Source organism: Doryrhamphus excisus, chromosome 1, assembly GCF_030265055.1.
Source record: "Doryrhamphus excisus isolate RoL2022-K1 chromosome 1, RoL_Dexc_1.0, whole genome shotgun sequence".
Taxonomy (NCBI): domain Eukaryota; kingdom Metazoa; phylum Chordata; class Actinopteri; order Syngnathiformes; family Syngnathidae; genus Doryrhamphus; species Doryrhamphus excisus.
In genome coordinates, this window is record NC_080466.1 from 21,847,840 (window position 1) to 21,871,625 (window position 23,786).

Consider the following 23,786-nt stretch of genomic DNA (forward strand, 5'->3'; position numbering starts at 1 on the left):
CTTCGGGTCGTTGTCCTGCTGAAAAATGAACCTTCGCCCCAGCCTGAGGTCAAGAGCGCTCTGGAGCAGGTTTTCATCCAGGATATCTCTATATATTGCTGCATTCATTTTTCCTTCTATCCTGACTAGTCTGCCAGTTCCTGCTGCTGAAAAACATCCCCACAGCATGATGCTGCCACCACCATGCTTCACTGTAGGGATGGTATTGGCCTGGTGATGAGCAGTGCCTGGTTTCCTCCAAACATGGCGCCTGGCATTCACACCAAAGAGTTCAATCTTTGTCTCATCAGACCAGAGAATTTTGTTTCTCATGGTCTGAGAGTCATTCGGGTGCTTTTTGGCAAATTCCAGACGGGCTGCCATGTTCCTTTTACTAAGGAGTGGCTTTCGTCTGGCCACTCTACCATACAGGCCTGATTGGTGGATTGCTGCAGAGATGGTTGTCCTTCTGGAAGGCTCTCCTCTCTCCACAGAGGAACGCTGGAGCTCTGACAGAGTGACCATCGGGGCCTTGGTCACCTCCCTGACTAAGGCCCTTCTTCCCCGATCGCTCAGTTTAGAAGGCCGGCCAGCTCTAGGAAGAGTCCTGGTGGTTCCAAACGTCTTCCATTTACCAATAATGGAGGCCACTGTGCTCATTGGGACCTTCAAAGCAGCAGAAATGTTTCTGTATCCTTCCCCAGATTTGTGCCTCAAGACAATCCTGTCTCGCAGGTCTACAGACAGTTCTTTTGACTTCATGCTTGGTGTTTGTGCTCTGACATGCACAGTCAACTGTGGGACCTTATATAGACAGGTGTGTGCCTTTCCAAATCATGTCCAATCAACTGAATTTACTGCAGGTGGACTCCAATTAAGCTGTAGAAAGATCTCAAGGATGATCAGTGGAAAAAAGATGCACCTGAGCTCAATTTTGAGCTTCATGGCAAATGCTGTGAATACTTATGTAAATGTGATTTCTTAGTTTTCTATTTTTAATAAATTCAAAAAAAGTAAAAAAAAAACTTTTTCACATTGTCATAATGGAGTATTTTGTGTAGAATTTTGAGGTAAGAGATTAATTTAATACAGTTTGGAATGAGGCTGTAACATGACAAAATGTGGAAAAAGTGAAGCGCTGTGAATACTTTCCGGATGCACTGTATGTCAAGCCTGCCCTCCTTCCCAAAGAACGAGAGTTTATGCTCAAATACTAGAGTAGAGGTCTACACAGTTGTGCTTTTCCGTGGCACGACAGCCACAGCCGTCCACAGCCGTGGTGAGATTTGAGCGGCCAGCCGTCCAGCCGAACAAGCACAAATATTAAATTACCTCTTTTCGGCTCAAGATAGTATAAATTGTGTGAAAAAGATGATATAAGGAAGGATTATGGTCAATATAGGTGACCTTTCAAGAAACAAATGAGGCTATCAATATTTTTTTATATTAGTTTTCCATAGCCGTGGCCATGTTCTTGAGATTTCTTCAGCCCGCCCTGTTAGCCGAGGAGTCCGGCCAGCCGTGGGGCCAGCCGCTCCGTGTAGACCTCTACTAGATAGGACAGCTTGGGTCAGACTAGAGGAACCAAAAACCAATTCAAAGAAAAAATAAAACAGGAAGTAATGTCAAGTTGAAGCAGGACTGGGGTCATGAAGAGTTTAAATGTGTCCTTTAATTTTTTGGCGCATTTTCTTTGACGCTGCTGGCCCCTTCTGGTGGGAACTTGAACTTGTACTCCTTCAAGTGAGAAAAAGAACTGTCACCTCATCTGCTTCAAATACTTTCTCTTATCATTTTCCATTCTAGTAATCGTGCATATGTTGCAATTGTGATGGCAGGAAAATATAATATTTACTTTTTATTTGTGTTTTTAAAGCAATTTAACGTGGTAATGCAAAATGGGTCCTGGATCAATTCGTATGAGGTTTCTTGGTATTATTAAGATGCTGGAAGCAGACACGCTTATCTGGTGTGTTCACTACCACTTCGGTACCAGAACCATACTCTAAATTGGTTCTTACACTCCTGATAAAAATTTCAAGACCAGCTGAAAACATGCAGAATTCACATTTTGCACTATTGGATCTTAAGGATGTCAAAATGCAAAAAGAGGAAGTGAGAGTAAGACCAAAAAGGTTTTGAGAAAGCAAGCGTTAAAAGTGAAATAGGCTGTTCATCAGCTGATCAAAAGACCACAGCATTTCAAAGCCAAAATCATAAAAGCCAAAATCAGTGGATTCAATGTCATCAGGTATACGCACGTTCATGGTCTTTTGATGGCAATGGTAAAAAAAAAAACCTTGGACAGTCAATGGAAACTTCGTCAAATACACTGAGGGTAATGGAACAAAAAAGTTAAGTGGTAGACACCGGCGCTGAGCCGGAGGATCCGATTGGCGGTCCTCCAAGACACAGGACCATCCTCGGCCCCAATGTAGGCTGTTTCTAGTGCCGAGGGCAGTCTAATGACCACCACACAGCGTCTGTAAGAGAAGGCTTTTAAGAAGAAAAAAAAAAGGAAAGGCCACTTCTCCTTCAACGCCAAAAAAATTACTGTTTGGAATTAGCATGAGAACAGTAAATATGGGACATTCAAAGGTGGAAGAAACCTTGGCGTTCCTGATGGCTGGAATGACAAGAGTGCCCCACCTGAGTGGAGGGGGTGTATCTGGAACAATGGAGCTTTAAGGTTGTGCAGGGGTGTCAAAACAGCAGCTGCTGCATGACTGAAGGCCCTCGTTTGCGTGGTAATGACTGGCTTTTTCAACAGGACTTTGCTGCACTTGGAACCTCATTAAGATCCAACTGTGCCAAATGAAATTTCTTGCCATTTTTCAACTGGTCCTAAAATTGTGATCAGGAGTGTATATAATATAGACTAAGGTTTGACTGTAGTTTATTTCATCTGACTAGACCTGACATTATCAATAGTCCTCTTGTATAGAGAAACCTGTCAGCGGGTCATAAAATGTGATATGGTCTCCCGGGTCCGAGCAGTGGTTGGTGTTCGAGTTTTAGGTGTGAGCCGTTTGTACAGTCCAAATCAGATCTGAGAGGGTTCATACGGTTCCTTACTTATCCTTTGGGTCTGCTGTCTCTGGATCAAGTATGACAACATCTTCCTCCTCACTGTCTGATATTTCAACCACATCTCCTGCAAACACCAGAGCAAACACCAGAGTATCAACGCTTTCACAGGTTGATACAAATGAATCCACTAACCTTTTCCACCTTGCTCGTGTTTGTTTTGCTCCACTCCATCCTCCATCTTTGTTTCTTTATCATCTTCTTCTTCATCGCTATTGACATCTTCTTCCGTGTCCTGTTCGTCTTCCTCTATCCCCCAGCTGTTGGACAAGCCCTGACCTACCTGACCAACACCTGGGACGGGTACCACCAGCGGCTGACTCCTAGTATGGCTTAGTTAAGGTTCCTGCACGGGTTAAAAATGACGGGTTGGTGGACCCATCAAAATATCACATCAATATTAGCGTGACAAAATCTACATTTTTCAGATCTCTCCTTTGTTATTGTCACAAATATGCGTTTATTGTTCACAATGTTACATTGTGATATGGGGAGGGGGGGGGGGGAGGGCATTGCACGAACGAGTAATAGGCATGAATAGTGGCACTGCATTGAAGCCATATGATCATATGATATTGTTGCATTGTCTCTTATTGTGTACTTACACCTTGCTAAGCTCATGACTGTTGATAAAAACTATTATTTTGCTTGTGTAGTCAAGTGCAGGATACGTCTGAGGAGTTGCCTCGGCTTTGTGGATGATGTCCTCAGCTCTTTGGGACACATCTGTCATTTCCACTGTCGTCTCATCCTTTTTCAAAGCGGTGATGCGCTCTTGAGGCATCGACTCGGCAAAACCGCACCTGCCGCCTGCTTTCCTGAAAAATATCCATACGGAGTTATTAGCCATCTCCGACCAACAGGCAGACTTCCACCCTTGAACCACACGTGACGGTGAACTCACCGGGCTGCTTTGTCATTCTCCAGGGCCTTACTGATGAGCTCTGTGATTTCCGACACTTTGACGCTGGCTATTTTACTGCATCTCATGACCTTCAACAGCACAGGAAAATAAAACACTTTCCTTTTTCATGTTCCAACTTTCTGAACAAGGTGTTTTCCCTACGGCTATTTAGTTTTCATAAATGACTCAAGTCGAGGTTCCCAATGTGAGGTACACCAAATATCATAGGAGGTAGGTGAATATGAATCAATGAGAGTAGGAGTACTTCCTTAAAAGGGACAAGACTCATTTGTGAGTGCTCTATGGGGGTCACAATTCTTGGTTGGTAATTGATCAAATATAAATGTTTTTTTCAGCACTCTGTTAGAATAAAATGTATTTTAAAAAGTTATTTACAAGGTTAGGTATGCTTGGATGACATGTGACAAGTGTTGAGATCTGGGGTTCTACGGAAAATAAAATGAAGAGCAATCGTAGGGGAAACATTGCACAAATACCATGTCAGAGAGCAAAATGCCAATAATAGAATCTGCGAACCTGCTCCTTGAGCAACATGATGCCTCCACTAGACTGAATGGAGCAGATTTCTCTGTGTTTGTTCATGGCAATCATCAGCAAGCCATCCATCACGCGCTCCTCCCGTTCACACGGATCTACAAGCAGATAAGTCCTGTGGATAGAAAGCAAATGTTCCGCAAGCAGACATTAACATGGCCTGTTCTTCAAACACATGATTGGGGGGTTGAAGCTGTGGCCTTACCCTTGTTGGAAGAAGGAGAAGCTGACACAGATGGGCATGTGGTAGATGCTGAGAGGAATGGGATCTCTTTCTTCTGGACTGTACTGAGGGGCAGACACATAATGAGTTGCATCATATAGGCGTGTTGTGTGTGTGTTACGACCCACTCCCATAAACTTACATAACTTATTACTATTGTGTGTTGCAAAAATCCATAGTTGCATTGTTTACAACACATTGTGAAACTCTTTTGCTACAGGGACTCAACATGGCCTAACCAGTTAGTCTCGTTTTTTTCCCTCCTGAACTTGTTAAAAAAAAAACAAAAAAACACTTCCACACGGAATGGGAGGAGACCTTTTTTCCACTTTATCATGTCGGACCAGAATACTACATACCACTTGTATTTCAGTATGTTCTGACTAATATTAACTATTTCTTCATTAATTAATTTCTGAACAACCACACTATAGCGAGGGATTACTGTATACAACCAATTATTTTGTTTAAGTAAAAATTCATTTTTGTCTTTGTTACGTATATATTCAGGATGAGACCATTTGAGAACTATAAAATGGACAGTGTTAACTAAGCAATGTACTGGTCTCATTAGTGAGACTCCCATTAATAAGACGTCCCAATAAGCCCGTCTCCCCCCCGTTTTGCAACGCCCCTTCCGGGTGTTAGGAGTTGTGTTCTCTTTAGTCTTCATTAATTGTCTAACCAGCAAAGACGAAAGAAAAAGTGTTCTAGTGTTTTTGCTCACGAACCACAGTGATTTCATCCCCCTGGATGCCAACGTCAGGCCGTCTAAAGTGGCAGAGTGCGGCGATGGCAGCTATGCTGGCAGCATCCATCAGGTTCCCATCGTGATTCAGCATGTGAACGTCCACCCGAATTTGCCACACCTGATCAAACAAATGTAGCACCGTGACTGTCATGGAAAAGACCTTGTGACCGCATTATGTTGGTGTGTACCTTTTCTCCAGACACCACACACAAGGACTCCGTATCAATGCACCTGGAGTTCCTTAAACATCGCTCCAGTTGTCGGTTTAGCTTCACAGACAACTCTGACTGCCTTTGGTGAAAAAAAAAACTATTAATTCATCTTAATATTTGTATATGACTTTAGTACAACTGAAATAACTTGTCTGCTCTATAGAAAAGGTTTCCTTATGTGCTTCATGATGTAATTTGGCACTGTATAGAAGGTACACTTGCACTTCAAGAGTAAACAACAATAATAATAATAAATAATATAATAAGGGTAGAAGAAACACTCACCTGCTCTGTTCAAATGCTGGTGAAGCCATCGGTGACAGCTCAATATTGAAGAACATGATTCCCTCATTTGGCCGGTTGTCCTTGGGGGCCACCAGCTCACAGGACACCTGGGCCATGACCCTGTATCGTGAACCACATTGACAACCATTTCCAAAATTAAATATTGATGCCACAAGTTTAGAATGAAAGACCACTGAATGAGCAGCATGTACAGGAATACAGTTAAAATTCAATATAATCATTCTTGAAACAAAGTGAGGAATGTGAATTGACTTAATTAAAAGACAAAATATTACCAATGGAGGGATCTCTTCCAGGAAAAAAACATTCTTGTACTTGTCGTGTCCACTGAGCAGCTCACCTGGTTTTCCCGAGTTCCACGAAGCAGCATCCAAAGTCAGTCCCAAACACGATCTTTATTTTTCTGTAGTCATAGGTCTGCCGTCCATCCAGGCGCTGCGAAAGAGCGTGTAGGAAAACAGGTCGTTAAAGCCACGTGCATACTCCATGTAGACATTGTTAGATAGTAAACAACAATAAACGTATAGCAAAATAATGTTAATGAAATGTTTCCCTAAAAGTTAACCTTTTTCTCTTCGATGGCTTTAAGCAAGAAATCCCGTTCGCAATTCGACAAAGGTGTCTCCTTCATTCTGCGGGCTTTTCGGCGTATATTGTGGGTTCAAACTCCTACAACATGCCTAAGACAAGCATGCGACCGCCATGGATATTTTTTGAACTCTAACCCGGAAACGCATGAGACGTCACACCAAAGGCGGACTTTGCTTTACGGAATATAAAGGAGCGCAAGCCAAAATCAGTACGCTGAACAAAAAAGATCCACCGTGGCGACTAGGAAAAAGCCAAAAGAAACAAACAAAACTTCGTTGTCCACAAATTCCCGTTTATTACCATACCTGTTGGTTTTGTCATGAGTCGTACATGAAACGACATTTTTGAAATTCTGCCACAAGACGAATAAATGCGCTCTAAAACATAAACATATGATCCACGACTGAAAAAACATACACGTTAATCATTTGCATGTCACTGAAGTTAATAAGTAAAACTCAAATGTGTGTTAACTATAAAATTTGACTGGGAATTCTGACATTTCGGGAGTACGCGAAGGCACCATCCATGCCGACCGATATCGGTGGGCGCGTTGATACACACATCGATTGTATCGTTAGCGAGGTAAGAACTGTACGTGTATCGAATCGATACTCGCCCGATGAACTTTATATTTTTCAGTTTTATTCGATGTTTATTTTCACAAATATCTGTATGTTTTGCTATGTTGATATTGTTTCATTGTTCACACTGTTTTCTTTTTATTAATGTCATTGGAGGTAGTAGGGCTATAGAGTCATAGCACGAGATTAGTTTTTGCATCTCTTGAGTCATTTTTGCACTATTTTGTTCAAACTTTAATAACAGGTAATAACAATTGATATTGCTAAATTGTCTTGATTGACAAAATTGTCACAAATGAGTTAGCATTTTCCTTATCAATCAATCAAAGTTTCAATTAATTTAAAAAAGGGAGATAACAAAATTTGCAGTGTCGCCCATCACCGCTTAATGCGCATGCGCGTCTTTAAAGCGGTGCTGTCCGGTTGGAACCCTTTGAACGTCACATTGGGGCCGAGCTGTCATCTGAGAGCTGTTGACTGTGGTGTTGGTACGAAGTGTATAAGCACTGTTGCCTTTTTTATACGCTTGGACAAACAAACGCACAAAAACAAGGGAGCTGTCTGTCTTTGCCTTTGCGGGGAAGCAGTTTGGTGCCAGTAGATTTTTCCTCTGCGCCAACTCGACTCAAGGTTTGTGCGCGCTCATTCATCTCCATCTCTCCTTCGAGATGGCTGATAACAGCAAGCTAGCCCTTCTCTTCTATTGTATGTTGTTTAAAAGGCAGTGGTGGCGCTTCACAGTTTCTGCTGTCCCATTAGCATGCCAATGATCGTTCCCTTACTACCCAACTCTTCTGTGTTTATAAGCAAAGCGCCGTTAGTGCGAGTAGCGCGGTTGGACAGACTGCTAGCATTAGCGAGAGGAGCAGGTGCTGCAGCAAGAGTCCGTTTATGCCGCAGCCATGTTGGCGCCAGAGACCTGTCCCATGACCCTTTTTACTCAGATCAGACCTGTCCCATGACCTTTTTTACTCAGATCAGACCTGTCCCATGACCTTTTCTTGGCACCGCAATGAGTTACCCATCGATGTGCTCGCAGGTTACTGCAGGTTAATGATTGTAGCTAGTCACTGATCACTGATGTACATCCATGGCACTGCTGTTGAAATAAGACGTGCCACCAAATACGAGGAAATAATCAGTCAATGCTGAACCAAATGTTCATTTATTCTTAATATTTCCACGTTTTAATTGACTACTTGAAGGTTTGAAAGTAGTATCATGGCCACGAGTGTTAAAAATATGCTAAATGACCACACATGTGTGACCATAGCATATATGGGTAGAGAGGGACCATAGCATATATAGGTAGAGAGGGACCATAGCATATATGGGTAGAGAGGGACCATAGGATATATGGGTAGAGAGGGACCATAGCATATATGGGTAGAGAGGGACCATAGCATATATGGGTAGAGAGGGAAAGGGCAGGTCACTAGTTGAATGCCCTGCATTATCTGGTGGATTCATCATGATCAAAGACCGTCCATCAAGGAAATGACATGCGAGGTAGCTCATAGGTTGTTTGATAAGCTCATGTGATGTCATATTGCCTTGTATTTGTACTCACACACTTCTCTATTGTTGACTCTATCTAGATGATGCTGGGCAGGCACTGGATGTGGCGGATGCTGCTCCTCTCTGCTCTGGCTGTGGCTGTAGCAATGGCTCACGAGCAGGCCAATGTTGATGAGGATGAAGAAATTGGCTTAGACGAAGAGGAAATGGAGGCTCTCATCACTGAGGAGGAGGAGGAAGATGAGGAGGAGGCGAATGCAAGACATTTTGATGAACCAGAGCAGAAAAGCACAGCCAGTGACAAGGTCTCCTTCGAAGTGAGTAAAGAACTTCACCTGAGCGAGAGTGCAATATGTTGTGCCTGGGAAGGGAAGTTATTTTGAAATGATCTTTTTTTGGCTTTGTAGGTAACATACAAGACGCCTGTGCCGACTGGAGATGTTCACTTTGCAGAGACGTTTGACGATGGCTCACTTGACAGGTCATTTTGTCATGCTGAAAAGTCAGAAACTTAACAAGAAAACTGCACAATCCTTTTGTGAGACATGAATACATGTCTTTCTCTTCTGGGCGTTCTAAAGATAGAAAAATAGAGAGAGGGAGAGACAGCTCATGACTGCGTGTAATGGGACACACCTACAAAGACCTCCAAAAGAGGTTTTATGGTTTATATACATGCTGCAAGCATGTAGTAACAGGTACAGTCATGATAACATAGCAGCCACAACATGTGGCGTAAGTTAAACACACATTTGCAATACAACACAAATTAAGCTGATTTTCCATGAAAATCCAAATTAAAATCAAACAATTATGGAACAACTATATGTCAGCAGTGCTGACATGCCGCAGGCGAGTGCGTGCTGAAGCCAGCCTTAGAATTCTTGGACAGATGAGCCAGTTGACCTTTCAGAAGCTTCCAAAGCTGTGTGTCTTCATACGGGCTCTCCCACATCATTTAAATTAAAGATGATCTTTGTGTATGTAAAGTGTTTGCTTTGAATAAATTCCTAAAAAATAACATTCCCCCTCGACTGTGGCATTTCGACAATGGACATGGTTTTGGAAACGTTCTGTGTTTTTACGATGTGTATGTCATGTTGTGGTTTAAACTGTTCTTGATAAAAGCAATCAGGCAAAGTGTGAGTTATTTGTGGTGTTTTTCCTCCTCAGATGGCAGTTGTCAAAAACAGTGAAAGGAGATGCTGATGATGACATCGCCAAATATGACGGTTTGTTTGGATGCTCCGGTCCACAAAGATGCGTGTGTATATTTGAGCTGTAGCAGGCATCTGTGGATCTTTGTTATGCTTTGCTATCTTTATTGTGCCTTGAAAATATGACTCTTCTTCCTTCGTGGGGTTCATGCAGGAAGGTGGTTGGTGGAGCAGCTGAAGGAGAACAAGGTTCCAGGAGACCAAGGCCTCGTGCTCAAGTCCCGGGCCAGGCACCATGCCATTGCCGCTATGCTAGACAAGCCCTTCATTTTTGAGGATGAACCTCTAGTTGTACAGTGAGTACACACTCAGGCATACCTTGTTTCTTTCCACTTGATGAATGTACAAAGATACTATCACGGGACTGTCTGTGAGGTAGCTTGTTGTTACAAGTTAAATGGATTGTAACTCATCTTGCCAGATAGCAAGAACATGTCGCAGGAGGGGTCGGTGTTGCCAACCTGGTGATTTTGTTGCTATTGTGGTGAGCTTGAGTCTGCCTTGACTTAAATAAGGAAGTGCTTGTTATTCATAGCCACACCGCAATAACAACAGAAAGTTAACACATGGACGACTGTTACCTCTTGCGCTACAGATCAAAATAAATGCCAAATATGACATCCTGAGCCATACACCACAAGGTATGCTGGGTAATGTGTCCGGAACACACTACACTAGACATTCTAGAACTTTTTCCCCCGAAAAAGGTGAGAAATCCTAATGACTTGTTCTTATTGGTCACTTTTGGCGACTTGCTCTTCTCAACGAGCAGCGTGTCCCACAGTGGGCGTGGGAAACATCTTGGGATTCCTGTGGGAAACAATGGAATGACATTATGCTTTTGAACAAATTCCATGATTCCCACACAGCAAATTGCACGGAGAATAAAAGCTGTGTGTCTTTCCATCCTTTTGTAGATATGAAGTTAATTTCCAGAATGGAATTGACTGTGGTGGGGCCTACATTAAACTGCTTTCAGACACCAGGGATGTCAATCTGGTGTGTACATTTGTTATTTCTATCTATAATGAACGGTGTGCTGTGACGGGTCAAGTATCTAGAGCTTCAAGGATGTTTCTGATGGCCTTTCAGGAGCAATTCAATGATCGCACACCCTACACCATCATGTTTGGACCTGACAAGTGTGGTGAGGACTACAAGCTGCACTTTATCTTCCATCATCGGAATCCCTTAAATAAAGACTCTGAGGAAAAGCACGCCAAGCGGGCTGATGTGGACCTGAAGAAGTTCTACACAGATAGGAAGACCCACCTCTACACTTTGGGTATGGAAGCAGTGTCCTGTTGTGCAAATGTGGTGCCATTGTTTGTTTTGTAACAAAATAACATATATGTCCTGTTGTACATCATCTCTATGCTCCTAAAACAACATTTTTTTCTTGTGTTATGAGGTAATTTTTGTAAAAACGTTTTGTGTCTAATTTTTGACTTTTTTAATTTGTTGTAAAAAATGTGTGCAATACTGTTTGTCACCCCAGTAACCCAAAATGGAGCCTAAGAATATGTGAGTAATGCATCACACGTGTGTTCCCACTGTTGGTAGTCCTCAAACCAGACAACAGCTATGAGATATTCATTGACCAATCCAGCGTGAATCGTGGCAGCCTGTTGCATGACGTGGTCCCGCCAGTCAACCCACCCAAAGAGATTGACGATCCCAATGACTCCAAGCCGGAGGACTGGGACGAGAGGGCCAAGATCCCTGACCCTGAGGCCGTCAAGCCCGATGACTGGTAATTGCAAGCGACCTCCACACTGCCAGAACTTCCTCTGAAATGTTGGCAGCCTACTGCAGATGTGTAATGAAAAGCTCTTGTGTCAGGGATGAGGATGCGCCTGCAAAGATTGAAGACCCAGATGCAGTGCGGCCCGAGAGCTGGCTGGAGGAGGAACCGGAATTTATCCCTGAGCCGGATTCTGAGAAACCAGAAGACTGGTAAATAAACCGTGACCACATTTCCAACCGGTCTTAACATTTTTTCAGATGAACCATCTCGGCTGACTGATACTTTGTATGTGCAGGGACGTTGAGATGGATGGAGAATGGGAGGCTCCACAGATCCCCAACCCAGCCTGTGAGGGCGCGCCAGGCTGTGGGCCATGGAAGCGCCCCATGATTAATAACCCTCAGTACCAGGGCAAGTGGAAAGCCCCACTGGTGGATAACCCCAACTATCAGGTAACCATAACCGTCTACTCGTCTACTACGCTTCTTCACCTCGCCTTTCACAGCAGCGGTAATGCACACACTGGGGTTTCTGGAGCTGCTGTCTCCGTTCCCGCAACATGAGTTTTCATGCCCTTTTCTCCACAGGGGGTCTGGAAGCCTCGGAAAATTGACAACCCTGAATACTTTGAGGACCTGCAGCCGTTCAGAATGACGCCATTCAAAGCCGTGGGCTTAGAGTTGTGGTCCATGACTTCAGATATCTACTTCGACAATTTCATTATCACCTCTCACAAGGAAGTGGCCGACCGCTGGGCCTCTGACAGCTGGGGCCTGAAGAAACTTGTGGCCAGTGCCAACGAGGTACGCTTTGAAGCTCGCTTATTTCCACACTGGAGCCATTAACGTTGTTCCACTTGTCTTCCCATCAGCCTGGAGTTTTTGCTCAGCTGATGATAGCAGCCGAGGAGCGTCCGTGGCTTTGGGTGGTCTACATCCTGACAGTCGGTCTGCCTGTAGGACTTGTTGTGCTCTTCTGCTGGCCAAAGGTACCTTCAAGCTCTTTGTCTTTCGGTCTCCGCCCAGCTTGACCATCCCAACCAGCCTTCCTGTTTGTTCCAGAAACCAGATGACTACGTGTACAAGAAAGTGGATGTGCCCCAAGCTGTCGTAGACGAAGAGGAGGAGGATGAGGAGGAAGTGGAGGCGGTGGAGGAAGAGGAGGAAGAGGCTGTGGCAGCAGACAAGGAAGACAAAGATAGCGAGCCTGCAGAAGATGAAGCAGCTGCAGGTGAGGATAGAAGAAACACAACCTCTGAGAGTATCGCCCGTCAGTGACATCAACGGTCTGATTTAATAGCTATGGAAGAAGCCGAGGAGGACGTCGATGCAAGCCTTTTAAGAGGGGACCATCCAGATATGGATGATGAGAATGTTGATGGTGAGGAAGAAGAGGAGCAAGAAGAAGAAGAAGAAGAAGAGGAGGAGGAGGAAAGCAAAGCTGGGAGAACATTAGAAGAGCAGGTAAAATGAGTTGTTGAGATAAGACGTGTCTTCTTGTAGAACGTCATGCTTGGAATCACGTCATTATCTTCCATTGCTCACGATGGTAACCGACGGTGTTCATTCCAGGTGGAAGGAGGCGGCGACGCTGTGGAGAACAAACAAGCGGTGAGAAAGAGGAGAGTACGGAAAGACTGAGGCCACGTCCGTAGCCGCCGTCTCCCATCTCCGCTGACAGGGATGTGTTGGAAGGGCGCCTTCTCTGCTCTTCTTGAGTGAGCCGAGCAGAAGAAAAGTTGCATTTCCTCCAATCGCCCGGTAAGCCTGCAGTCACCACGACTGGCCCCGCCCATGTCTCCCTCATCCTCCAGCGACAGTACCGCTCTGCAGCCTCCTCTGCTTTCTGCACGCTTGCCTTTCAGATGCATCGCCAGAGGATTTTGTTTTTGTCTTCTCTTCATTGTTTCCAACACTTGTATGACGTCTCTGCTCCTTTTCGCCATCAAATCACGGCTCCCTCCGTCTGTGTCCTCTGGAGCGAAGGCCGTGAACAGCATCCGGACTGTCAGCTTTTGCTTTCAAGAACACGTCTAAAGACATGTTGTGACTTAAGTTAACTTCCTTGGTGGGTTTTTACTCTTTGGAAGAGGCCAGATGGAGATGACGCCATGTCTACGCATCGTGTGCACATTGCTTAAGTTTTGGTTTGCAAAGGTTATTTATTTACACGTTAGTGTTTTTATGTGTAATCATTTACACCAGTGGTTCCTAACCTTTATTGAGTTAAGGCACATCTTTTTTTTATGACAAAAGGCATGCCGTGACATTCTGAACTGGTTCATGATACGTACCTACTGCTATCTAGTGGAGGAACATTTAACTGTTCTGCCTTTCACTGGAGTCGCTAGATGATTATTTGTGGTAAGTAAAACATTTTTGGCAAGTGAGTAAAATGCTGTGGCACATTGGTTTGGGAATCGTAGTAGAAATGTTCTGACGGTGTATTTGAAGCACTTAAGGGCCACACAAGACAACTTGTAAAATATCCACTGATGAACCCAAACTTTGTTCTTGTGTACATTCCTAGCAACACAACACGCCGAATTGTGCTGGTAGACATGCAGTAGAAACGTGATGGTGAAGCTGGAGGGCGATAAGCATGTAGTGTGTGTGTGTGTGTGTGTGTGTGTGTGTGTGTGTGTGTGTGTGTGTGTGTGTGTGTGTGTGAGCGAGAGATTTTAGCACAACTGAATGCCTTGGCAGTTTGAACAGGATGTGTTTTCGGACATTTACTGCAACCAGGTTGTGGTCCCACTGTGGACCCAGACCATCGTTTCATTTCTTTCCATCGTCTCTCTTTTCCAGTTGTTCTTCTGGCACACGTCATCCTTGTTGACATTTATTTGCTTATTTGCATTGCTTTTGAAAATAAAAGTATTTAATATAATAATACATTTTATTTGTATAGCGCTTTTCAAGATACTCAAAGACACTTTACAAAAGAATGAAGTTGAATAGAGCAAGTAAACAGAATAAAAGACACACCAAAATACAACATTCACTGGTTAGTACACAGTTAAAAAAGCGGGGAGGGGCGGGGCACAGCAGTCAGATATAAAAAGTTAGACATTAAAAACAGATTTTATTAGAGAGGTGGGTTTTGAGTTGTTTTTTGAAGGTGGGAAGGTCAGGGCAAGCACGGAGTGAGTGGGGCAAAGAGTTCCAGAGGGTGGGGGCAGCGATGGAGAAGGCTCTGTCTCCCCAGGTTCGGAGCTTGGTCTTACAGGGGAGTGCCAGGAGGTTGGAGTCTGAGGAGCGAAGTGGACGCGGGGGATTGTGTGGATGGAGGAGGCCTGTGAGATATGGGGGGGTCAGATCGTGGAGGGCTTTGTAGGTGATGAGAAGAATTTTGAAGTGAATGCGTTGGGGGACGGGAAGCCAGTGGAGGTTTTGGAGGACAGGGGTAATGTGTTGACGGGAGCGGGTGGAGGTGAGGAGGTTGTGAATATATTGTAGTTTGTTGAGGGTTTTGGAAGGTGTACCGTAGAGAATGCTGTTGCAGTAGTCGATTCTGGAGGTGATGAATGCATGGATTAGAGATTCAGCGGCAGAGAATGGAAGTGATGGACGGAGTCGGGCTATGTTCTTAAGATGGAAGAATGCAGTCCGGGTTAACTGATGTGGTGTTCAAATGAAAGGGTGGGGTCCAGGAGGATACCAAGGTTGCGGATGAGCGGGGATGGAGTGAGGGTGGCGCTGTCAAATTGAAGATGGAAATTATGGGTGGGCGCTGTGGTGTTTTTGGGACCGATGATGATAATATCTGTTTTGTCACTATTAAGTTTGAGAACATTTAGTTCCATCCAAGTTTTGATATCAGCTAAGCAGTTGGTGAGGGTGGAGTAGATAATGGAGGTGGTAGAAATGTATAGTTGAATAATATGAAAGCTGTAATCGTGTTTATCATCATGGCATATGAGTATTTACACAAGAATTAAGGAGTGAGGTTGAGCTTGAGCTTTTATTAAAAACAAAAGGAACAGTGCTGGGTATCTACTCATAGAATACAACTTAAAAATATCAAAATAAATAACTTGTAACAATCTGTCCCTTTTCACCCATTGTTAACACATGAGGTAAAACTTGCCAAAAAGTAACATTTTGGCAACAAGTACAATTTTGCAGTGTTACGGTTTTTAATGGACACTCTTTAATTGCTGCCTCAGACAGTTACAGCTTGGTCTTGGTCTGCCACAGCAGATCAATAGCACTCTAAACCACTTTGATGCTTTTGTTTTGGCGCTCTTACAGTGGAAGCATCTTTACTTCCTGGCCAACCCCATCGTTTACACACCAATCATAGAGCTAAACTATTTTTTTTAGTATTTACCCTTGTCAAAAACTGGTTGATGCCTGATAAGCTGAACTCCCAAATGATGTGATAAGGTGCACATGCCACTGGAATACATTTTCCACAAACAATGTTGAGCTGGGAGTAGAAAAGATGACAACGATCATGCAACACGTGGCCATGATGACTTCCACTTAGGACAACACATTAAAAACAAAGGCATTGAAAAGAAGCGTCATGGTCACAATAGTATTTGTTAGAGATACAATAGTATTCATTCTGGATTCTTCTTTGCTTCAGCAGCCTTCTGCTTGTTGGAGACTGACACAGGAAGTCCTTCAACAACAAAAAAAGAAGTTGGTGAAAAAGAAGGTTCGCCTGCAGGCGTCAACTTGCGGCGACTGATGCAATTTCTGGCAAAAGAAGGCCTGAGAAAAAGCATCAATGAGTCACACGAATAAAATGGAAAGTCTTGGTCTGTAAATTTGTAGACGTGAATGCTGACTGGCCAAAATGTGGACATTCACTGCAGTCTTGGTAAATAGTTCATGTTGGAGCCAACAGGTGCCTGCTCCAAATTTCCAGGTATATTCCTGTCCTATATATCCTGTAACGGTCCAAAATGCATTCCACCGCACCTCTTGAGACATTCAGCTACGTGATTGACATTCATTTCCAAACAAGACCTTTATTGGAAATGCTGGATCCAAAATCAGACAATAATGTAATGGTAATGGATTTATTTCATTTGAACATGCATCAGATTACAATTGAGTGCATCACATAATCAGTTCACAGTTCCACATGTCCAAAAGGAGTAGGAAGAAGCAAAGCTTAGTAAATCCTACCCCTCCATCTGGTACTGAACTATTACATTTGTTCTTCACTTCCTGCCTTTCTGATGTAATTTAATGTTTTTTTTGTTCATTATTGTTTTTGTTATTTATTTCTGCCACGTACCGAAGTACGAAGTGATATGACCATACAATGACATAATGGGTACCATAGTAAGTGTCAATATAATGATATATACTATATATATCATGACTGGTTCAAGACTCTTCATCCTTGGATTTAGCAAACATCAACTGCTTGTATTGTTTCTTGAATTGGCTCATCGTTGTGCATTGTTTGATTTCCTTACTCAATCCATTCCATAGTTTGATTCCACATACTGAAATGCTATGGCTAGCATAACGTAGTCCTAGCATATAAGTGTTTCAAATGTAGTTCTTCCCTGAGATCATATTTCTCTCTTGTAGAGAAGTATTGGATGACATTTTTAGCTAATTGGTTATTTTTAGCCTTATGCATTATTTTAGCTGTTTGAAGATGAACTATATCAGCAAGTTTTAGTATTTGTGATTTTAGAAATAAGGAGTTAGTATGTTCTCTGTAGGCGGCATTATGAATTATCCTTACTGACCTTTTTTGCAGTACATTTAGCCAGTGAAGATTGCTTTTATCGTTATTAGCCCATATTTCCACACAATAAGTAAGATATGGTAGAACCAGAGCACAATAAAGAATGTGGAGTGATTTCTGATTGAGAACATGCCTATCTAGATGCTTGTACCAAGATATGTCAGCATTTAACTATGCGGCTAAAACATGCATTTTCAAATGTTGCAAAATATTAAATCTCCTTTCCTCTTTTTCAGAGTACTACATATTATTATTATTATTAGCCCATATTTCCACACAATAAGTAAGATATGGTAGAACCAGAGAGCAATAAAGAGTGTGGAGTGATTTCTGATTGAGAACAAATTTTGCTTTGTTCAATACTGAAATATTCCTGCCCCCCCTTATGTTGTATATTTGTAATATGAGGTTTCCAGCTCATATTTTCATCTATTGTGATCCCCAGAAATGTATTTTCGTTCACCCTTTCAATGTCCACACCGTCTATTTGTATTTGCTGGTACGTGTCCTTTCTGCTGTTACCAAACAGCATGATTTTAGTTTTACTTATGTTCAAGGACAATCTATTATCATCAAACCTTTGTTTTAATATGACCATCTCTGACCTTTCTAATGATTTTCGTTATTAGGATGTCATGATCGATTGTATCAAAGGCTTTTCCATGAATACTGCGGCTGCACACTTCCTCTGATCTATAGCAATAGTGATTTCCTCCCTAATTTTGATCAGTGTCATGGAGGTAGAAATATTAGCTCTGTATACATACTGACTTTCTGATAGTAATTTGTTCGGATTAATAAATTTATCCAGCCTGTTGCTGAATGTCGGTGAGGAGTGAGCAGAGTGACAAAAATAGACATTTAATGTTGGGCATTCACGAATGATCCCGGAAAGTAACCGGATTACAAATCAATTAGAATAACAAGAAATAAAAATTGTATTGACATTGGCCGATATCTAACTTTGCAGTATCGGTACTGGCCATGAAGAAGTAGTATCTGGCCATGCCTAGTATTTGCATTTGTAAGCCTTAAGCATGGTTAGTAAAAATGTGTTTTGTAATGTCCAATAGATCCAGATTTGATGAACACGAGACGACCACTACATAGGATTTGGGTACCTGCTGTGGAAATGTGGCCTGGGTGTAGTTAAATGATTGGTGTGGAGAGTGAGTGAACAATATGAATGCAAAAGCTAAGGTTTCTAATTGCAGACATCATTCACACTTCAGAAATTGTAATTGGATGTTTGGCCCCATGTCCAGCATTTATCCTGAGCTCACCTCACTTCCGTTTGCTCTTGGTGTCGGTGGTCTGAAAGACACTGGACGCAGACATAAGGTTCTCAATATACTGCCCGAGAACCTGGTTCTCCGACTTTAGCTTCAAGTTCTCCTCCTTCACTGCATCCACCCGCGCTGACAGGTCTGCAGCAGACAGTCAAGTGTCTCAACCACAGTACAGACCACAGTACAGTGTGTGTTGTGTGTGTGTGTGTGTTAGTTGTGAGTTAGCACGGATTACCTTCCAGAGTATGCTGGAGTTCCAACACCTGATTTATGAGCCGTGTCTTCTCCTCCATCTCCACCTGGTTTTCCATGTCCCCTAGAACAAACGCATACAATGACCTCCATGCGACACAATGACACCATCATATACACAACGTTAACTCCTGAGCAGGTTTACCATCTATATCACAGTTCATGATGAAGAGCTCGTTCTCCGGCTTAGTATACAGGGCTGCAGGTCTGCTGTCCACTGTGGAGGAATGTTCCAAGCATGTTAATCCAAGACGACAACGTCAGAGATGCTTGTTCACGTCCTATTTTAAGATCAGGATCAAAACAATTCAAGACAGTATTATACTTATATACTCATATTTTGTGAGATCAAATCCACAAATATGCAGGGAACTGACTGACCGTCAAGATATTTAGCGTGCAAAACACATTAACTGGGATTTCTCCATACATTTATTACATTTGGACCACCACAGAATGTTTCCGTGCTGCCTTTTTGGAAATATTTGATCAGATTTGGCGCTATCTGGTTTCCCTCTCAAAGACATAATACATGTTGCTTGTAGCCTGGAGTTATAATTCTGTACAGTAGAAACAACTTCTTTACAGAGTGCCCGCAAGGCATGCTGGGTACAAGCACCTCCCCTTGACGCTACAATAACACAGACGTACAATATGTCTGTTCTAATTCCGCCTGTGTGGTACTACTGCTGCAAAAAAAAATGAAACCGTAATTCAATATTTTCAAGGTTTAAAAGCATAACATTATGGCACTAACCAAAGAGGTGAATCTAGCATCATAGCAAATTAATTGCACGCTGGGTCTCCCTTATTTCAGAAAAATGGCCCTCAGAGAAACAGAAGATAGTTGGACAATTTTCACTTCACAGTGTCGATACTGATACTATCTATCGAAATGCTCAATATCGATTAGTCGCGCCCTCCTAATTGGTCAAGGTAGGCCGGTGTGTGTGTGTGTGTATATATATATATATATATATATATATATATATATATATATATATATATATATATATATATATATATATATATATATATAGCCACACACACGGTCTACACGAGCAAAAACAACAGATGTTGTAAAATACAAAAATACAACATCAACGGGGCGTGTCCGATAATGGACGCCTGCACATTAGCATCGCTAGCTAACTAGCTGATGGGCGAACTATTGCCAATGCGACGCCAACTAATTCCATTAAACGAACGTGCATGGCTCAACTAACTAAATATAGCCCATTTGTTACCTTTCTCACCGCTGTCTTGTAAATATACTGTTTAAACAACTAGCCATCTCGAGTGCTTTGCGACGACCAGGGACGCTGCTAACTTGACGAGCTAGCTTACGCACGAAGCAGCCGTAGCGTGACAGGCAAACGGCTGTTAGCTTGTGACGCTACTGAAATGGCGGCGGATTAAAAATAAAAGCGATCGCAGCGAGTTCACACTCACCCAAATCAAGACGGCGTACTCTCCGAAACACGGAGTGCTGTTGTAAACACACAGTGGCTGAGAGCCGATGACGACAGAAGAATGTGATGAGGATTCCTGTAATTGACCTCAGAGTGTAAGTCCTGTGGCGAACAAAAGGGGGCGCCAGTATCCACCCACAAAGCTCCTGCTTCAGCAGTTTATTTTGCAAAAATACTCACAGCACTATGAATGTTTTATTATGTCAACAATTAGAAATATATAAACATTATATAACATTATAAGACAAAAAGGGGCATATATTGGGGGCAATAAACATGGAGGAGAACTGTTAATATCAACCTCATCACTCTAGTATCAATACGATACTGCTATTTTTAAAGAAAAACAAAACCTAGTTTGTACCCCCACAAAATGTGCTGTTATTTTGAAGGCCGGAAGTGTTGTGTGCGTGTCAATGGCAAGTTAGTAGAGCGAGTCGCGAGACGAATGGGTTAAACGTGCCTGCATCTCCGGACCCTGTTCCCTCACCGGCTCGGTCACACTAATATCAGCCTTGGTATGGATACTATTGGTATTTGGATCGTTCCGCTCACCCCGAGAGTCTCCCAATCAGCATTATACAAAAAAAAACACAGATACGTTGGCATGTTAGCACAACAGCTATTGAAAAAATCCAAGTATTAATACAAAGTATTCAGACGGAGAAACCAAAAAGTACAGCAATTGTGAGTTTGTGTACAGAGTGAATGCTGATATAATGTTTGCTTCTTCTCCGTGTAAACTGCTTCAATAAGACTCCAAACCCAAACCCGAAGGAAGTCATCCAAGTCCATAGTCCAACCTCCATTCTGCCTTTACAAGCCCACATTTTCTTAACTGTGTCACATATGCTAACATTCCTCATGAATGTCACAGAAGATGAAAACATGGGGATCTAGCAGGGGTGTTATGATCACCTGAAATAAGGGCTTTACCTGTGTCGTCTGCCAGTGATATGTCAGTGAACGTCTCATCTTCCTCTACCGTGGTATCAGCCTGCATGGCCTTGCGTTCCTTTTCCTCCCTCAGTTTGGCGTCCTTTCTTATTTTTGGCTCAGAAAAGCAAACATCTGAGAGTTTTCTTAACTTGATTATCTTCGGTCCTCGTGAAAGCCGAGCCTGCCTCTCACGTGCTTTACAGCGTCACGGCTACCTGCCCGACCTGAATGGTGACTCCAGTTACAGCGTCGTCCTGGAAATGAATCGCCATGGCAGCAAGTGTGCCTGGGAAAAAGTTTTAGCACCACCCTTGACTCTAGCGCTGTCCCAAATCCATTACTGTTTTGGGGGACTTATGGAAATGACGATGACTGTATTTCAGCGTCCGGTTTATTCCTTCTTAACATAGTGTTTCAAAAGGACAAAGTAAGAAGCCAAAAACGTACCACTTCCACACGGAATGGGAGCACTTGGAACATTACTGACACCTAGTGACCATAATACTACATATGACTTGTATTTTCATATAATTGTATTCATATTCATATTCATAATAAGCCATAGACAACCACAAAACTTAGATAATTTACAGACACATTCCTGAAAAACAGCAATATAGTGAGGAACGACTACCACCAATGAAGTACAGAATCCCTCATTTATCACGGTGAATTTGTTTCAAACTGGGCCGTAATTTATTAATGGAATATTTTTGTGGTTCCAGCATAGAAAACCTTCTAAATATGTTTTTTTAACATTATTAGAGCCCCCAGTCATGAAATAACACCCCTATATCACCTTTCAACCTGTTTTCCAATACACTAGACATAATACACATGACATAAATATGACTCCTGCTCATGTGTGTTGCTGTGAATACATATGTTCCGTTGCTCGGGCGCTTGGTGGGTGATGGACAGGAAGTGACATTAGGGTTTCAAAGTTGAGTTTTAGCTTGCCATGGGTTAGGGCTGCAACAGTTGCTCGCCTTGGGTATTATTGTGCCCGTTGTGAAATCATTGAAAGCTGCAATAAAAGCTGGTTGTTGCCCAATCAAGTCTGGTGTTTGTTGTCTCACCCAACATTACAGTAACATCACTGACATCTAGTGACCAGTGTAGAATACTACATATCATCACAACATCTTCTAATGTGTCATCTGAATGCCTTATGTTTCTATTTTATTCCTGAAAATGCTTCATTTTGATAAAAATACCTCGAATTTGCTTAAATGACTAATAATAGGCTGCATTCAACCACAAATCCTTGACTGATGTACTAAAAAAGCTGACCAATCACAGCTCTCTATATATATTTATAATATTGTGTGATTTATATTTATTACAATTAACTTATTTGTCAACAAATTAACAATATGTAAATACACCAATGTAAAACAATGTAAAACTATTTGCAAAATTATCCCCATACATTGTAAAAATAAATTGCCAAGTCAAATTTATGAGGAGACCACATAGGAGTATAGGAGACTCGAGTTCAATTCCACCCTCGGCCATCTCTGTGTGGAGTTTGCATGTTCTCCCCGTGCATGCGTGGCTTTTCTCCGGGTACTCCGGTTTCCTCCCACATTCCAAAAACATGCTAGGTTAATTGGCCACTCCAAATTGTGCATAGGTATGAATGTGAGTGTGAATGGTTGTTTGTCTATATGAAGAGCTTGCAACCAAAAGGCGCTAAATCCAATTTTCACTAAGTTGCATGTTTTTCATGAGTTTAATAGACCTCTGTCATGTGCATCCAAATCACATATTTTGGTCTTGAAATCATTTTTAAAAATATGAAAAAAAGTGATATGAAATTTATGCTTTCAACCAAAAGGCGCTATTTCCATTTCAGATTTCAACCAAAAGGAGCTAAATCCCTTTCTTTATTCTTTATTCTGATTGGCCCAAGTTTCCCATCTATTGATAATCTGACCAATCAGAGAGAAGAATACAATTGGCACTGCACATACAGAAAGCCAGTATCAGTGCGCATCCTGTTTTGTTTGTGTACATTAAGTACACGTATGATAGTTACAGTATGTTATGCAATTCAGGAGAACACAAATTGTGTTTTTACAGTATTCTGTAACATGGAAGTTTTTTTTACGCCATAAAAGGCATGTCTCTACTTTGACACCTCCAACTTTCATGAGAAACATTATTTCACTTGTACTAAAAAACATACAATGTAAAGAGTTTGTAATGAGATGATTTTTGTCACTGTCACCTTCATGGTGCAGTCAAATATGAGCACTGCTTTTAATAACATTTTTATTATTGTCTGCAAATTGTTATTTTTCATGTGTCGCTCTACTGCAGCCTACAGGTTGAATGCACCTGCAATGTATGACATGTCTTGTACCATTGTCTTGTATAATTGGGTATGTTGAGTTGTGTTAAAGCTGATCATCATGGAATGTGGATGGTGTTAATGTG

The 23,786-nt window shown here is 42.3% G+C and overlaps 3 protein-coding genes across 9 annotated transcripts; 1 reads left to right on the forward strand and 2 right to left on the reverse strand.

Moving 5' to 3' along the window:
- Positions 1–1,095: 1,095 nt before the first annotated feature.
- exosc9 (exosome component 9) lies at positions 1,096–6,773 on the reverse strand. 2 transcript variants are annotated; one of them, XM_058091620.1, is made up of 12 exons: positions 6,583–6,770; positions 6,358–6,452; positions 5,997–6,116; positions 5,688–5,790; positions 5,480–5,617; positions 4,731–4,813; positions 4,508–4,640; positions 3,971–4,059; positions 3,738–3,884; positions 3,202–3,389; positions 3,055–3,133; positions 1,096–1,716 (listed from the first exon to the last, which is right to left on the reverse strand). In XM_058091620.1, exons 1-12 carry the CDS (start codon positions 6,646–6,648, stop codon positions 1,638–1,640), a joined length of 1,320 nt encoding a protein of 439 aa, XP_057947603.1. In that variant the 5' UTR covers positions 6,649–6,770; the 3' UTR covers positions 1,096–1,637. The 2 variants fall into 2 exon arrangements, with proteins under 2 accessions (XP_057947603.1, XP_057947604.1); XM_058091621.1 differs by lacking the exons at positions 1,096–1,716; positions 3,055–3,133 and having other exon boundaries at positions 3,385–3,412; positions 3,672–3,884; positions 6,583–6,773.
- An 842-nt stretch (positions 6,774–7,615) lies between these two features.
- clgn (calmegin) lies at positions 7,616–14,179 on the forward strand. Of its 2 annotated transcripts, XR_009130901.1 has the most exons (16): positions 7,616–7,822; positions 8,791–9,027; positions 9,118–9,191; positions 9,884–9,942; positions 10,082–10,223; positions 10,845–10,926; positions 11,020–11,212; positions 11,491–11,680; positions 11,770–11,883; positions 11,970–12,126; positions 12,262–12,477; positions 12,546–12,662; positions 12,736–12,904; positions 12,974–13,137; positions 13,246–13,434; positions 13,539–14,179. XR_009130901.1 is itself a non-coding variant. In XM_058078951.1 (15 exons), the coding sequence occupies exons 2-15, from the start codon at positions 8,791–8,793 to the stop codon at positions 13,312–13,314; spliced, it is 1,983 nt and encodes a 660-aa protein (XP_057934934.1). In that variant the 5' UTR covers positions 7,616–7,822; the 3' UTR covers positions 13,315–14,179. The 2 variants fall into 2 exon arrangements, 1 of the variants encoding a protein (XP_057934934.1); XM_058078951.1 differs by having other exon boundaries at positions 13,246–14,179.
- Positions 14,180–15,623: 1,444 nt separating this feature from the next.
- On the reverse strand, positions 15,624–21,537 carry scoca (short coiled-coil protein a). Of its 5 annotated transcripts, none has more exons than XM_058078953.1 (5): positions 21,342–21,537; positions 19,079–19,150; positions 18,917–18,997; positions 18,676–18,819; positions 15,624–16,395 (listed from the first exon to the last, which is right to left on the reverse strand). In XM_058078953.1, the coding sequence occupies exons 1-4, from the start codon at positions 21,406–21,408 to the stop codon at positions 18,677–18,679; spliced, it is 363 nt and encodes a 120-aa protein (XP_057934936.1). In that variant the 5' UTR covers positions 21,409–21,537; the 3' UTR covers positions 15,624–16,395; position 18,676. The 5 variants fall into 5 exon arrangements, with proteins under 5 accessions (XP_057934936.1, XP_057934935.1, XP_057934937.1 ...); XM_058078952.1 differs by having other exon boundaries at positions 15,624–16,303; positions 21,342–21,529; XM_058078954.1 differs by lacking the exon at positions 21,342–21,537 and adding an exon at positions 20,386–20,552 and having other exon boundaries at positions 15,624–16,303.
- Between the last annotated feature and the right edge of the window lie 2,249 nt (positions 21,538–23,786).

Coding starts and splice junctions, on each gene's coding strand:
- exosc9 (XM_058091620.1), bottom strand. CDS start 6,648: ATGAAGGAGACACCTTTGTCGAATTGCGAACGGGATTTCTTGCTTAAA. Junction 6,117..6,357: donor GTGGAACTCGGGAAAACCAG/GTGAGCTGCTCA, acceptor TTCACGATACAG/GGTCATGGCCCAGGTGTCCT. Junction 3,134..3,201: donor ACACGAGCAAGGTGGAAAAG/GTTAGTGGATTC, acceptor TGGTGTTTGCAG/GAGATGTGGTTGAAATATCA.
- clgn (XM_058078951.1), top strand. CDS start 8,791: ATGATGCTGGGCAGGCACTGGATGTGGCGGATGCTGCTCCTCTCTGCT. Junction 9,192..9,883: donor GACGATGGCTCACTTGACAG/GTCATTTTGTCA, acceptor TTTCCTCCTCAG/ATGGCAGTTGTCAAAAACAG. Junction 12,127..12,261: donor TGGATAACCCCAACTATCAG/GTAACCATAACC, acceptor TTTTCTCCACAG/GGGGTCTGGAAGCCTCGGAA.
- scoca (XM_058078953.1), bottom strand. CDS start 21,408: ATGCAGGCTGATACCACGGTAGAGGAAGATGAGACGTTCACTGACATA. Junction 19,151..21,341: donor ATCACTGGCAGACGACACAG/GTAAAGCCCTTA, acceptor ATTCCTCCACAG/TGGACAGCAGACCTGCAGCC. Junction 18,998..19,078: donor CATGAACTGTGATATAGATG/GTAAACCTGCTC, acceptor CGTTTGTTCTAG/GGGACATGGAAAACCAGGTG.